Raw genomic sequence first — 15464 nt, forward strand, 5'->3', positions numbered from 1 at the left:
ACTCATAAGATAAGAATTGCTATACTTTCTCTGTCTAGTAAAGTTACAAACTAAACTGAAGCATAATTGTCACATTGTGTAGTGAAACCTACTTAAAGTTGTCTTCGGAATGCTTGCATCTTGACATATGACTGTTGGGTTTGGGTTTGTTTTTATTTGTCTTAGCATAATATACAATTCCAACCAAAAATGGATAGTTAATGATTTAATGGAAAATATGTGAGCAGTGTAATAGTATGTACTGTTTCTGTGTCTTTCAGAAATGATTATGAGGAGTTAGCTCAACAGTGCAAAACATTTGCTAAAGATTTGCTTGCACAAGCACGGAATTCACGGGAGCTGGAAGTTATTCTGAACCACACATCTAGTGATGAACATGTAGACAAGCGAGGATTGTTGGAAGAGAGGATGAACTTAAGCCGCTTAAAACTTGCAATCAAGTATAATCAAAAAGAGGTTTGTCTTTGCAGTAATTTGATAGGCTTTTCGTATCATATTTTGCTAGTAATTCATTTAATTTGTTGTGCCTCTAGACATAGAAGTGAAAGTAAATTTGTGAGAGTTATAGAAGAGAGAGTGATACAGAGTATCTGCATGTGAAACAGGGAAATGATATTGCAAGATACTGAGTGTTTTATCAGTATTTACTGTGGAGAAGAATGTAGTATTTTCTGTATTGGAGTCTAGACTACTGCTCTTTCATGAACAGCTCTAGTAGTGGTAATTATTTGTTCAGATCCTCATTAAATCCTTGCCTAGGGAAGCATGGATCCTTAGGTGCCATACATGATTTATCTTCTCACTTGTCATTAGCTGTTCAGCTTTGGCTCAGGCCTTGTCTGTGCTATTCAGTAATTATGTTAGACTTACGCTGGTATAACTGAATAGCGCTTCTGTTACAGCATAGTAGCACCTTTTTATACCATCAGTATGGAACTTATTTCATGCAGTAGGTCATTGCTGTCTCTGTCCCTTGACAAGTTATAACTCTAGTTTTGCTGTAGTAGAAGACAAATGAGTATTGTGGGGTTCTAGTACAAGGACTAGGGACAGAGAGAAAGTTTCCTTTCCGTGTAAAATCCATTTTCAGTTCTCATTTGCAGAAGGTATTATAATTCTGTCTGTTCTACATATCCAGGCTTGAACTGTTTGTGAAACTGTTAAAATACATAGTGTTTAAAAGTTATAAGCCATAGTTATGGAATGTCCTATAACCAGCATTACACATTTCTGGTATGCATTAAACAAACATACTTAAGTATTTCAGATGTTCTTCTGGTTTTGAGCATAGCTTGTTTTTACCACAGTGGTTGGAGAATAACAACATTTTTTGTGTGGTATGAGGAAAGTATCTTTGCAGAATATGTTTTATTCCTAGTAAGTTTACTATAGAGACAGTTTTTTGTGATGCTTTCTAAAATGTGACAATAATATCAATGTTCCTTTTGTTGATTAAATGACAAACCGTCCTCAAGTGAAATACATTCTTTTGCAACTCCATGCAAATAAGCACCTGAAATTTGAAACTATGTTTGCATAATCTACATAACCTTCAGGCCAAAATGATCTTCTTTTGAGGGACTGATACAACATAGCTTACTCTGATTTAAAATTAACCCTGCAAAATAGAGCCATAACGATTTTAAGAACTGGTATGTATAAAACTGTTTGGCTGCTATAGTCTTCATCTTACAAGGTGTTGTGTTTTACAGTGTGGATGGTATTTTACAGTAACAGTATCTTATTGTTCAGATAAGGTCACTGTATTTTATAATAACAGACAATGAAGCTGTCTGAGATATGATGTTACTTATATGCTAGATTTCTAAGTAATTAGAAATCAAAACTAAATCTTAACCTGAAAACCATTAAAAGTCTAGTATATATAATTTATGTTTGGTTGCTGGCTTTAGAAGGAAATTAAGATAATGGATGTTTATAATCAGTGGGTCCGTAGCACTTTTGTTCTCTTATGAGATAATTATTTAAACTCAATATTCTTGCCTTTTCCTGTTCATTGGTAATTACACATAGTTTGAAAATAAGTTTTAATAATGTAAATTAGTAATCTGCATTAAGAAACCTGAGACTGATTTCTTGTTTGTTTCTTTTTCCCCACCCCCAGTTTGTTGCTCAGTCTAACTGCCAGCAGTTTCTAAACACTGTGTGGTTTGGACAGATGGCAGGCTATCGACGCAAGCACACGTGCAAGAAAATTTTGACTGTTTTGACGGTTGGCATTTTCTGGCCAGTTCTGTCCCTGTGTTACTTGTTAGCCCCTAAATCTCGAGTAGGTCGAATAATTCACACTCCTTTTATGAAGTTTATTATTCACGGAGCTTCGTATTTCACATTTCTGTTATTACTTAATTTGTACTCCCTTGTCTACAATGAGAATAAGAAGAATACAATGGGACCAGCCCTTGAGAGAATAGACTATCTTCTGATAATATGGCTAATTGGTAGGTATGATTTGAGTAGATTGGATGACAATTGCTGATGTTGATCAAACAATAATGATTTGTACTGCCTTCTTATGAAATCAGCATGTTACTCATTGCTTGACCAAAGTTTGCTCTTTGGAGGATAGTGTTACAGGAAGAAAAAAAACCAAACACGTTTTGAAGAAGGGTTGTGAAGTGTTAGAACAATCTGTAGTTATCACAGAAAGTGAAGTATCAGAAACAGAATGTTGTAGGATCTAACAGAGGAGGAACATGAATTTTTCTTCAGAAGGACGATTAGCATTCAGAATGACGCAAGTGAGATTCAGTTGTGCAATAACAAATTAATGTAAAAGCTGTGTGTCTTCCTAGATATTTTAAAATACTGATCTTAAAAAAAAAAAACAAAAACAAAAAAAAAAACACAAAACAACAACAACAACAACAAAAAACAACAAAAAAAAACAACAAAAAAAACCCATAGAGGCAAAGCAAGTGTGTGTTCCCCAGATTAATAGTTTTGTAACAGATAAGAGCCTGTCATCAACTAGTTTTCTGTGATGGTAAGCTGAGGAATAAAATTAATTCAGACATCACTTTAGATTGTTTGCCAATAACTCTTCATGAATAGGTAGTATTATTTAGTATGTAGGTTGTTTAATCACTGTGAGGCAAACTTGTTTTGTTTTTTCATCAGCCAACAATCCACAAAACTTTCAATTTCGTCTAGCTCTCTTTTACCAGAAATGTTTGGACAATGCTCTTAGATATATGGTTTAACTTTTAGGTTGCCCTGTGTAGAGTCAGTAGTTGGATTTGATGATCTGTGTGAGTCCCTTCCAACTCAGACTATTCCACGATTCTGTGAATTCTGTGAAAAAAGTAGTAGGGAATGAGCTAGGCTTCTTAATTACTTGTGTGTCTGTGTTTGGGATTATGCTAGAATTTGAATATTACTAGTAAAATTATTGTTTCTTTGAAAATCTAGCTAAGATCTTTATGTAATCATAAAGTAGATTAAAAGTATTTGTGCATTGTATGCAAGCTAATTACAATTTTTCTGGATTGTAAATAGGTGGAGCAAGTGTGCAGTGACACTCATAAAATCAATTGCTGCATTGTTTTCATATCTATTTTAATATGCTCTAACTAGACAGAACAGGAGAATTCTGTACAGTTTTGGACTAATGCAACTTTAAACAATTGGCAAAATTTATGTTTATTTATGCATATATATGCGTGTATACTCCATCTTAGTCTAATAAATTGAAGGTGTACATTTACCTCATCCTTGTTTTAAAACACAGAAACAAGTATTACTTTCCCATATTATAATTTTCCATTTCTCTATGTCATTGTCACCAGTTATCATAACTGTACCTTAAAGGATGCATGGTAATTCTGGTTGATGCAGTAGAGGGAGCACAGGTATAATTTTTGTTGAGTGAAACTTTTGAACTCATGAACTTTTGGTTTGGTTGAAAATTCATAAAACCTTATAACATGTTTTTAGTTGGTTGGTGTGTGTTTGTTTTTACATTCAGATTTAGTAGATAAATCCATGGAAACTTACACCTTAATGTAACATAATTAGATATGTACCATTTGGTTGACTGGACTTGTAAAAAGCAGTGATATAGTCAAAAACACCACAGTTTTTATCTAAGTAATTTTGGGTGGTTAATTTGTTATTTTAGGGTGGTGGGATTTATTTTTTTTTTTTGTAATGGTGCTTCCTTTCATTGAGCTATATTAAAACCATTGAGTAATTCACGCAGATTTTGGAAATACCCAGTACCCACAGCAGGTCTTAAAAGCAACTTGAAAACTTTAAATACAGAGTACAAATCAGTGTTACAGACCCTTCCTTTGTTTTGAGATTAAATATCTGATTTTAGAAATTATTTTGTTCCATCAAATCTAATGTCGGCAGAAAGTGTGTCATTAGGTAGTCTTGGAAATTTTAATGAAAGGCTATAGGAACATTTTATTTTCTTCATGTAGTATTTTAACATGTGGATTTCAGATAGGGTTCAAAAATGACTTGTAAATAACATAAGTCATTAAAATCAAGTTGATTTTTCACATTATTGAATCTTGAGGTTTTTTAAATAGTAATTGCATTTATACCTTAAATGTGTATTTTGTAATGACATATTGTACTGTTTCATTACAAATAATCAGTAAGTTGAAAAAGGATGTATTTAGAAAATGTGTGACAAAATCAACTGGAATAAAAAGAACCAAGTAACAAGGATTTGCCTACATTATCATCTTCTATAGTCTTTTAAAAATACTTTCTAAAAATCAATGTCAAAATGGTCACAGCAGAATTTCTGACACTTAAAGTTAGCAGCAGGTTTTGTGTTCTGCTAGATTAACTTTCAAAATCATGAATACAGTAATTCTCTTTCCTAAGTTATTGAGCCTAAATCATACAAATGTCTTCCCCAGCAAAATAAAGCAACAGAACTCAGATTATTGTGTGTAAATAACATCAATTATAGCATCTTCTACTTCTCCAGTTCTTTTTACTGATTCTGTAACAAATTCAGTGTAAAATACATGGTGATCATCTAGAGGGGCACAGAGGTTCTGATTGAGAAATATTTTCTTGATAACCAGGAATAAGAGAGATTTATATGTGTCTTTTAACAAATTGTACACAGCACACTTTTTTTTAATTATGCCTTCCAACATTGCTGTAAAGCTGACTGAACAAATAAAGTCGTGCCTAAGTATCTGATATTTTTTTTTCCATTCACTGGATCTTGCTGTTACTGGGCCAAAGTTTTAGAGAAGTTGCAAAGTCCTAAAAGCTGAACCAAGTCTAACACTTTTTAACTACCATGCTGCTTTTCTTCTTGTCCTAAATATAGTAGCATACATCTGAAGTACTCAGAAAAACATTAAATAACTGATTGATTATTCATGGAAATCAAAGGTGCCATTATATTTCATCTAACATTCCTTTCAAGTTTTATAAAAATGTCAAATCTGTAACAGACATTCAGTTAGTAAAATTCTCAGCAACTGTATTTTTCCATACAGCCAGACATGGTTAACAATGGTAAAATTCAGCTTGCTATAAAGATCCTGGATATGTGGTTGTAAGTTAGACTTCTTATTTTTGCAGTCTTAAGTCGTGGTCTCTTTTCTCTGCTAATGTTGTTTAATATCAGTTAGGGTAGGAAAAGTTTCTACTTTTCGGATCTTTTCAGTAACAGTTACTGAGCTGATTATTCTTAAAAAACACTTCATAATACTTACACACTTTCAAAAAATATTTGATATGTTATGTGGCAATGTAATGCTTCTATAGTGCTTTTGGAAAAAAGTGAATACTTTTCATTCAAAAAAAGCATTTGTATTCTAGCCCTCTACCTTGTCCTGTCCAATTTTTCGTCTATTCATTTCCTCTGATGCCCTTTTTTATTCGAGAATGTGGTTGATTACTCCACTTCTTTCTCTTTGTTAAAATATCATTTACAAAAGCCAGCCAAAATTGCTTTGGTTGTAAAAGAATATCTGTTCAGTGCAATGGCTTGACTTCCCTGGCTTTTATTTTTTTTTTTCCGTGCAGGAATGGTGTGGTCAGATGTTAAAAGACTCTGGTATGATGGTTTAGAAGACTTTTTAGAAGAATCCCGTAATCAGCTTAGTTTTGTCATGAATTCCCTGTATTTGGCAACTTTTGCCCTCAAAGTCGTTGCCCATAACAAGGTGAGCACCCGTCTTCATAGATCCAAATCTCTTCCAGGACTGACTGAGCAAATATAATTTTAGTACATTGCTGCAAAACATATGAAGATAATGTTACGTGTGGTATGTTACGATGTTGTAGTTAAGTGTAATACATTAGTAAAAGCCTACTATGTGGATACAGTTTAGGCTTCCAAGTTAAATGTTCTAGGTGGTTTATGCTGTGTAGTTGTCAAGATCTCTGGCTTGTTGCATCTTGGGCTTGAAAGAGAAGTTGATGAGGCACATGGGGGTTAGAAAACACATTAAGACATGTCCAAATACTCAGGGACTCCAAACAGAGCTACTGTCTTCCCTGTAAGAAGTGGCTGGTCTTCCAAATGGCTTGATTTTCATTTGGCATTTGAGCTCACCTGATTCCACAAATCAGTACTATGCAGGAAGCTAATAGTAATGTCTGTGTTTAGATTGCCTCATGCTTTTTTACTACAGAAAGTTTTATTTAGCTTTCGATTACATATGCTCAAATGTCACAAGTGGTTATGAGGTGCTTTTTTTTTAAATTGTTTTTGGTTTGGTTTTATTTTTTGGTACTAAGGAAAAAAGCCTCAAGACTATAGAGGAGCCTTGTCTTTTCTCTGTGAAAAGCCATCTGGATTCGATTGAAGATACAAGTTTTGAAAACTATCATTCTCATTCTGATGCATGTGGTGTTAGCCACACTGCATATGGCAAGCTGCCAGACCAATTGAATATGAATATTTTGGTAAAATTCAAGCCAATGCAGTAGCACCATTATTTTGGATTGCAAACTCTGAGTTGACAGCTGTCTGGCAGTTGGGAGGGAAATAAACTGGTTCAGTTCTTCCCAACTTGGTGTTTGGCTCATTTCCCCTATCCTTGCATTGATTCAGAGGCTGGTAATCATTTGGAAAGGAAAGCTCCATTTCTTGGAAAAAATATAGAGAGAATGCCATGTTGGGCTGCCTTCCCAACAATTTGCTTTGCAACCAGCAGTTCTGTAGTGGCAGTTCCTTTGCTGAGATAAGAGCCCTTTACTGCTAAGTTAAGTTGAAACATTTTTGAAGATGCAGGACTCCTGTCCTATGTAACAGACAGATGATGGCATTTTTGCAACTTTTATATTGCAAAATTTATTTTTATAGTTTATAAATCATTTAGAAAACCAAGTAAAAATGTTTGGTTTGCATCTTAGGTCCATACTATAGGCACTGAAGCTGTAAGAAATAAAGGAAGAGTCTCCGTAGCAGAAGGAGTTGTATACATGCGATTGCAATGTATTAAAAACATAATTATCCCTGTTTCTTGCCATCTTTGTGCAGCACACTTTTGGGCAAGTTATTTTAAAGCATCTTTGAGTTCTTTAGTTTTTGAATGTCCATTTTCAGACAGCAGAAGCTGGTAATATAAATGCTGAATGATTACAGCCAAGCTGAAAGTTAATGATCTGTGCATATTCCCTGAATAGCTGAATAGTATCTAGTGGATATACTTTAAGGGTGTGTTTACACCAACAGTTTACTGGTGACTTCCATTCTCTATAGTCATTCATAAAATCCGTTGAAGGAACTCCAGTTCCTAAGTCTTTCTAAAACTGGTTAAGACCAGCTGTCACCACATTGCAATTGCATGTGTACATTAGTTTTCTTTGCAGCATTTTAATGTTTTTGACTGAGGCCTATTACAGTAGACAATGCACATGTTTATAAAGTACACTAGTCCCTGTTTCAACAAACTGTGCAAAACAGGGTAGAAGGGAAACCAGAACAGAGGTATAAATGGTTTGCTGAGCAAGTGAGTGGCAGAGTTAGGTGTTGAATTTAAAGCACCTGATTTCTGGCTCCCTCTGGAATGGCTTTTGAAATGTCTTTGTCTAAAAAGAGTGAGATACCTGAAAAAGGTAAGCTGTCTATGAATCGTATGTGTTAATTTCTTTTTTGCTATTGCTTGTTTGGGAGGCAGAAGTAGAGAGCAGTGCACAGGTGCATTTCTGTATTTATAATGTCAATGATCTCAATTTGTCCTTTTTATATTTCAGTTTCATGATTATGCTGAAAGGAAGGACTGGGATGCATTCCATCCTACACTAGTGGCAGAAGGTCTTTTTGCTTTTGCGAATGTTCTTAGTTATCTGCGTCTCTTCTTCATGTACACAACCAGCTCTATTCTGGGACCACTCCAGGTGAGTATCATTACTGCTTGAGAAAATATTAAACTTGATCTTAATTTGCTATGAAGAGTCTTACTAGAAAGAGAAAAAGAAGAAATTAAACTAAGAAAATGAGAAAGTAAAAAGTAGAAGGAAGTGATATTGCATTTAAGTTTGGTTTTGTAGTCTGTCATAAAACATACTGATTTAGATGGAGAAAGGTAAGAAAAAGAATGGAAGACCTAGTGTAGTTTACTTTCTTTTAATTTTTTTTCCATTATAACTGTACCTGTACTGTCTTTTTGTTTTCATCTGTTGTTAGGTTAACATACTGCAGAAGTGTCTGCAGTTTGAAAACTGTAAGGATCAGGTTCTTCCTGTAAAGTTCTATGCCAATGATCGTCCTAACTTCTTATCTGTAAAAGATAGACGAATTAGGTGTGTAGCAAGGAATAGTAATCAAAAGCCTTTCTGTTTATATCTGCGATCTCACGGAAGTTGCACGTTGAGTTGAATTGTGCAAATTGCTTCGATTTGAAAAACACAAATCTCTGAGGAGTATTGAAGTAGTCATTTGTTTATAGCCAGTTAGAAGAACCTGTTCTCCCTTCTTATTACTTGGAATTTGCTGGAGCCTTCCAGTAAGTAATAGTATCAGTAAAAAACCCCACATTTTAATTATGTAATACATTTAATTCAGTCATCTGAAGATGGTCGGGGGAAGCATTAAGAGTTTTGTGTTGTGATGCTGGAACAGTAGAGACTGCAACAGTTTCTAAGCTAAATTCCGGTTTTTCACTTAAAGTTGGAATTTAGCCTGGTTTTGTGAAAAGAATTTAGTTTTCGTTTCCTGATTTGAGAGCAGACATGGAGTTTTCTAATGAGTTTATGCCATGTACTGGTTTTTGGTTAGTTGGTTTCTTTTCTTAAGCACAGACCCTCTCATCTTAGTCTTGGTGCTATTCATCATGATAAACCTCAGAGAAACTAAGTGGACTTGAGGGTGCAATATGACAGTACACGGAAGGTCTAGTACCTTTGGGGATAGGGGAGGGAACCTGGACTATTACTGAGACATCACATTTAGGTTGCAATTACCTGCCTCAGTCCTTTTTAGATTAAAAGGAGGAAGAAAGTTTCCTTCTAAAAAATATTGTGAATAGAAGTCATCTCTTGTTCCACTAGCAACATTTTCTTTCCCTTCAGTGTTTTTTCTGTTCAGCTTGAGTCCTCAGCACTGACTGATTTTGTACTTTGCCAGTGAAAACGCCCTTATAAACTGAAGCACCTGCTATTAAAAGCATAGCTTAGTGAAAGAAGCTTTGCATAGGTATACTCCCAACTTCTCTGGCCTCACTTTCTGGCAGATTTGTGACAACAAATCAGATCAGACAAGTCCCTGCTTTCTTGTACCGATTTCCCGTGTCCCCCCCTTATTTATTTATTTTTCCCTTGATAGTGATAGGATTTAGTTAATATAGCTAGTTGTCAACCTCGTCACTGGGTTTGCAAGTGTCTGTCGAATAAAAGACACTTCAAATAAATAGGGTAGTCATCCAGTGATGATACTGATGGAATTTGTCCTAACAGGTCAAATCAATGCTTTGTCCTCTCTTCTAATGAACAGGATTAGTTTTAAGAGCTTTGTGGCAAAAGGATGGTATGAAAGGATCCTGCAAGTAACGTGATCACTATTAAGCATAAAGGCAGAATAAATATTTGGGAGCAGCATTTTTTTATTTTTAACTCTTGCTCTGCAACTAGAGCTATACCAAAGGAGGTTCTGAAGTAAATAATTTTGGCTCGGATCACTGGGTCTTGTATCAATCAAGGCTTTAGGATGTAGCTGAAAACCTCAGGTTGAAGGTTCAGCTCATTTTAATAAGTTAGAGTACTTAATCTTGCTGCACAAATAATTATCTTTTAGAATATTTTTGTTTCCTACAGAACAGTCCTTCTTTGAAAAGAAAAATAATCGCATGTTAAATTGGTCTTTTTAAAATCATCATAAAAAGTGCTTTAAAAGGAATGTTCGTAGTTCTTGTAACCAGTTTAATATTATTGGAAGATGCCTGTTTCTCCTCTCAGGGTTTTGTTTGTTTTCCTTCTTGCCCTTTTCTCTCTAGCTGTGACTATGTTGCTGTTAATTATTTTTATATTTTTTCTTTTATACATTTTTAAATGGAAATGTACTTGCATGCTTTGAAAAAAGTTGCGTATTGCATGAAAAAACTTGATGTTGCAGTAAGCATTAGGCTTGTTATACAAATTGATTGAAGTCTTTCCACATTTTAAAGAGATTCACTGTTTAATGTGCATATTTATTTATGTACTATATCTTTCACAAGTTTTTTTTTATTAGGAGGCCATGTTATGAAATTTTCCAAGTAAATAAAAACAGTCAACAGTCACGCCATTCAGTGGCACACTGAAGCTTGTGTTACTACTGTTGGCCAATACAGCTTGTGCAACAACTCTTACAGTATTTTCTGAAAGTAGGTCACAAAGTTCAAATGATGGTAATCAAATATGGCATGGAAACCCAAGGGGGGGATGGGGGGCGGACGGGGAAGGGAGCTGCTGTGTTCTCTTGGCTATTAGAGTTATTTTTAAGCATTCTGTTACTTTACTTACTGATTAATAAAACCTATTTTAATACAGATCTGTAAGTTGACTGTGTGTGGTGGGTTTTTATTATTAACAGAAGATAGAATAATATTCCTCTAGATTAAGGATTTGAAATCTAATGATCTAGAAATTCTAAATACTTAGAAAGGAATGGCATGACTGTACAAAGAAAGCAACTGGTATTTGGGCTGTGTTACTACCCTCTTCCAAACAAAATAGTTTTGGGTGAGTTGTACTTTTTGTGCATTCCTGTTCCATCTACTTTTGTATTTCTCTTGCCTGTGACCGTGTGTCAGTTAAAACAGTAAATGTTTTGTTGTTGGCATTTCTTTTTTTCTTTAAAGGGTTAGATGTGATGAAGCAGTATGATGGGGATTATCCTCTGACCAAATGATATAATTGCTGCCTACAGTTGCAGGTTCTCCATGACTGTGGCAAACTGTGCAAAGAATCAGAGAGAATCTACTGTGCAGCCAGGGTACTCAGGGAGTTTCCAGCAGCACAGGAGGGAGCAGGAGCTGACACTTCACCGCCCTGTAAACTTGTACTTGCAAAACCTGACCAGTGATAACAATTCTGGACTATGATTTGGTACAGAATCATATAGATTTGAATCATTTGATTCATATAGAATTAGGCTTTCTGCACACTGATTTATATAGAGGATTAGCTTTACCTGACCCCATTTTATGTATTTACATTCTTTATAATAGTATATTGTTCTCTGAAGAAGTTTGTAGGAGGAGTGATTTAAAGGATGTAAACAGTTTATGCTGTGCCTGTGTAAAAATTTACACTTACGATAAAAGCAAGTCAGCGTCTTCTCTGTGTTAGGAAAAATGCACAAGCATAATTTTTTTTTTTAAGTTGCTGTATTTGTACTGTTGCAAATATCTGCATAGGGTATTTTGAAATGGAAACTAATGCTGTGAATTTAGTGCCATATCTTTTGTACTTTACACCCTTCAGTTTTTAGGTGCTTGCACACCTACACGTTGTGTATGTTTAAAACATACGGTGAATTAATTCTGTATTCTGCAGATGGCTTTGATATACTACTCTTTGATTAGTGATAAATTATGATTCCACATGTTTTGATTAATTCAGTGTCCTTATTAAGTGTTTTCTTAATGTTCTGTGATGGTATTTATGTTCAAATGCATTTCATTTACTGCTTTTATCTATTGACTTGTGAGTTCCTTATTACCATTGGTATTACAAATAAAGAATAAGGTGTACACAGTATTGCTTATGGTTAATTGAAGGATATGAACTTATCAGGTGATGTTAAAACTACTTAAATTTTCTTTTAAACATCTAGCATGTTTCACTGAAAAGTGGTATAAGGGTACCTCCTGATTTTGAGGTCTAATTAGCATCTTAAAATTTAAGTTAAACATTAAAATGTGAATAGATTTTAGCTTTTTTTTATTAGAGGCTGAAGGAGAGAATACAAACAAAAATAACTACATGTTTTACTAAAATTGGAAATAAATCTGTTTCACAGATTTCAATGGGGCAGATGCTACAAGATTTTGGAAAATTTCTGGGAATGTTTCTTCTTGTCTTGTTCTCATTCACAATTGGATTGACGCAACTTTATGATAAAGGATTTACTGTAAATGAAGAAAAGGACTGTGCGGGTATTTTCTGTGAACAACAGAGCAATGACACATTCCATTCGTGAGTTTGATATCTATGAAATAGCTGTATTGTTCTAGCCCTTAATCCCTAGTAATTAAATAAAACTGGAATTTTTTACTGAATTTGAATTTACTGAATTTGAATTTACATCACTCTTGGTGTTTGCTTTACCTAACTAGATTTTTTTCCTTGTTTTTGTAGGTTTATTGGCACATGTTTTGCTCTGTTCTGGTATATATTCTCCCTGGCACATGTAGCAATCTTTGTCACTCGTTTTAGCTACGGCGAAGAATTGCAGTCTTTTGTGGGTGCTGTTATTGTTGGTACCTACAATGTGGTGGTTGTGATAGTATTAACTAAACTCCTTGTGGCAATGCTTCATAAAAGTTTTCAGCTGATAGCAGTAAGTGGTTTCTGATTAATTACGAACAATTGCTGGCTATATCTTTGGATTTTTTTATAAATTGCTTCCTACAATGTGTAGACTGATCTGCAGACCTCCATGGATGAGATCACAAGGGGCATCTTTCCTTCAAATAGGAACTTTTTGTTTACTTTGATCCAAATAAAATGAGTACTTTGCATGTTGAACATGTGCAAGGCTTTGGCCCTCTGGGAACTGAAGACTTTCTTGATACAATGGCTGATCAAGTCAAGATGCTATTCTTGATAAGGTGTGGTGCTTGGGCATTTGATAGGGGGTTCATACCTTCATAGCTGAATTTTGTATTTATAGTAGAGTATGTAGTGAAGAGATATGTTTTTATTTTGATTATTTAGTATTAGTATATTAAAGCAAAATTATTAAAATACCATATAATCTATACATTAAAATAGTGTCTAATCAAATTAAATAATGGTAAGTTTTTCAGGTATGAGAAAGTAAAACTTACAAAATATCCTGTTAATATTTTTGCTTCTGATCTCTGTTAATGTTTCTGATGCTTTAGAATCATGAAGATAAGGAATGGAAGTTTGCTCGTGCCAAGCTTTGGCTTAGCTACTTTGATGACAAATGCACGCTACCTCCACCTTTCAATGTTATTCCCTCTCCCAAGACTATCTGTTATCTTTTCAACAGTCTCAGTAAATGGATCTGCTCTCATACATCAAGTGGCAAAGTGAAACGTCAGAACAGCCTAAAGGTAAGAAATGATTGGGAGAGCTGTAGGCTCTGAAGCTGGAAAGGTGCTCCTTGCTAAAATGAATCAGCAAATTGCTGCATGAAGCTGCCTGTCACATGGTGAGTGCTACTAAGATAAATAGGAACTATAGAATAATGTGTGTTCCATCCAAAATATAAGTAAGTGTTACCTATTTATACTTGAGTAAGATTCTATTAACTTTCAGTTTTGAGAATTTCAACTCCCTTCCCGCCAACACCCAATTCCCTCAGAAATACTCTGGAAAAAATGCTTTGATTGATTGAAAACTCATAGAAACCTCAAGGAAGTATGTGCTAATCTCAAAAATGGTGAGGTTAGAGTATTCTCTGGGGAAGGTAATTGGTTTTAAACATATTACAGAAATGTCAAAATAAATAACCAAAAAGGATCACTGAAGCCTCTCATTGCTGGAGAGCGGGATGATTTTTTGGTGGGTTGGTTGGTTTGTTTGTTAAATAAACATTTTTATTGTACCCTGTAATTTTGCATACTAATTTTGCATCTTCTTGCTGACAAAAATAGCATTAAATAAACTAAATTCGAAGACTTTATGGAATGTGCACTGAGAAACATTCAGGAATATGGAACTCTTAATTGCTCATAGGACAATTACCAAGCCAGGTAGATTAAAAATTTTCAGTTTTGCTGGTACAGCAGTTAACAGTTTAATTTAAATTTTAGTGGCAATTTACATGTATTGTATATTTGTGAGCATCAGGATGTGTCTATGAAATAGCTTTGTTATTTTGTTCATATTTATTCTCTATATAAGTATACAGGCTTTAGGTCTCAAAAATCACTTTTCTGTAGTAAATGTGTGATGTTTCTTTAAAGGAATGGAGAAATCTGAAGCAAAAGAGAGATGAGAATTATCAAAAGGTGATGTGTTGCTTAGTCCACCGTTACTTGACTTCCATGAGACAGAAGATGCAAAGCACAGATCAGGCAACTGTGGAAAACCTAAATGAACTGCGGCAAGACTTGTCAAAATTCCGAAATGAAATGAGAGACCTGCTTGGCTTTCGAACTTCTAAATATGCCATGTTTTATCCAAGAAACTAAGGCCTAACTTTAAAATGAAAAGTGTGTACTTTTAGATACATATAGGTGAAAGTTTTGACCTAATTCTGTTGCCAGACCAAATAGAAAAGATTATTGCACAAAAATACATTTGAAAATGCACTTGCATGAGTTGCAGCTAGATGCAGAAGTGGTGGAAATAAATGCAAAAACAGATGCGGTAATTTTCTTAAGCTCTTAATCTTAGTGTGTATATAAAATTTGTACATAGGAATTTTTTTAATGTTCCTCAGACTATGGCTGTCAGGTGTCAGAGCTTCATAAGTAGCACAATGTGTTTATTTCTTCTATTTTTGCTGTTTCTTCCTTTTTGATACTTGTTTTTCAAGTTGTGGGAGAAGATAGGCTTTTTAAAACAAAAATCCAGCCTATGTTTATTTTTAATAGAAAAGTCAGATATAGAATAATAGAAAATTTCCATCTCAGTTGGAAATTATGTTTGACTGTAGGTTACAGTGCATGTGAAGACTGTATGGCTTTGAAAGAGGCAGTTCTAGTGCCAAGTTTTGTATGTTAACATTGACTGTATACTAACATTTATAGAATACAGAAAATCTAATAATCAAGACTCTTCCCGTTCATGGGAATATAGAAATTTTGAACTCAAAATAGACCAACCATTTCTTGATG

The 15464-nt window shown here is 34.5% G+C and overlaps 1 protein-coding gene across 1 annotated transcript; it reads left to right on the forward strand.

The window, feature by feature from the left end:
- Positions 1-227: 227 nt before the first annotated feature.
- Positions 228-15279, forward strand: TRPC1 (transient receptor potential cation channel, subfamily C, member 1; the record flags this gene model as incomplete). The annotated part of the gene is made up of 8 exons (XM_009698032.1): positions 228-456; positions 2126-2462; positions 6028-6167; positions 8206-8349; positions 12452-12627; positions 12790-12991; positions 13539-13733; positions 14589-15279. Coding segments are annotated over 8 exons (1651 nt in total), but the record flags the coding sequence as incomplete, so codon positions are not given.
- Positions 15280-15464: the final 185 nt, after the last annotated feature.

The sequence above is a fragment of the Cariama cristata genome, unplaced genomic scaffold (genome assembly GCF_000690535.1).
Source record: "Cariama cristata isolate BGI_N322 unplaced genomic scaffold, ASM69053v1 scaffold41983, whole genome shotgun sequence".
NCBI lineage: Eukaryota > Metazoa > Chordata > Aves > Cariamiformes > Cariamidae > Cariama > Cariama cristata.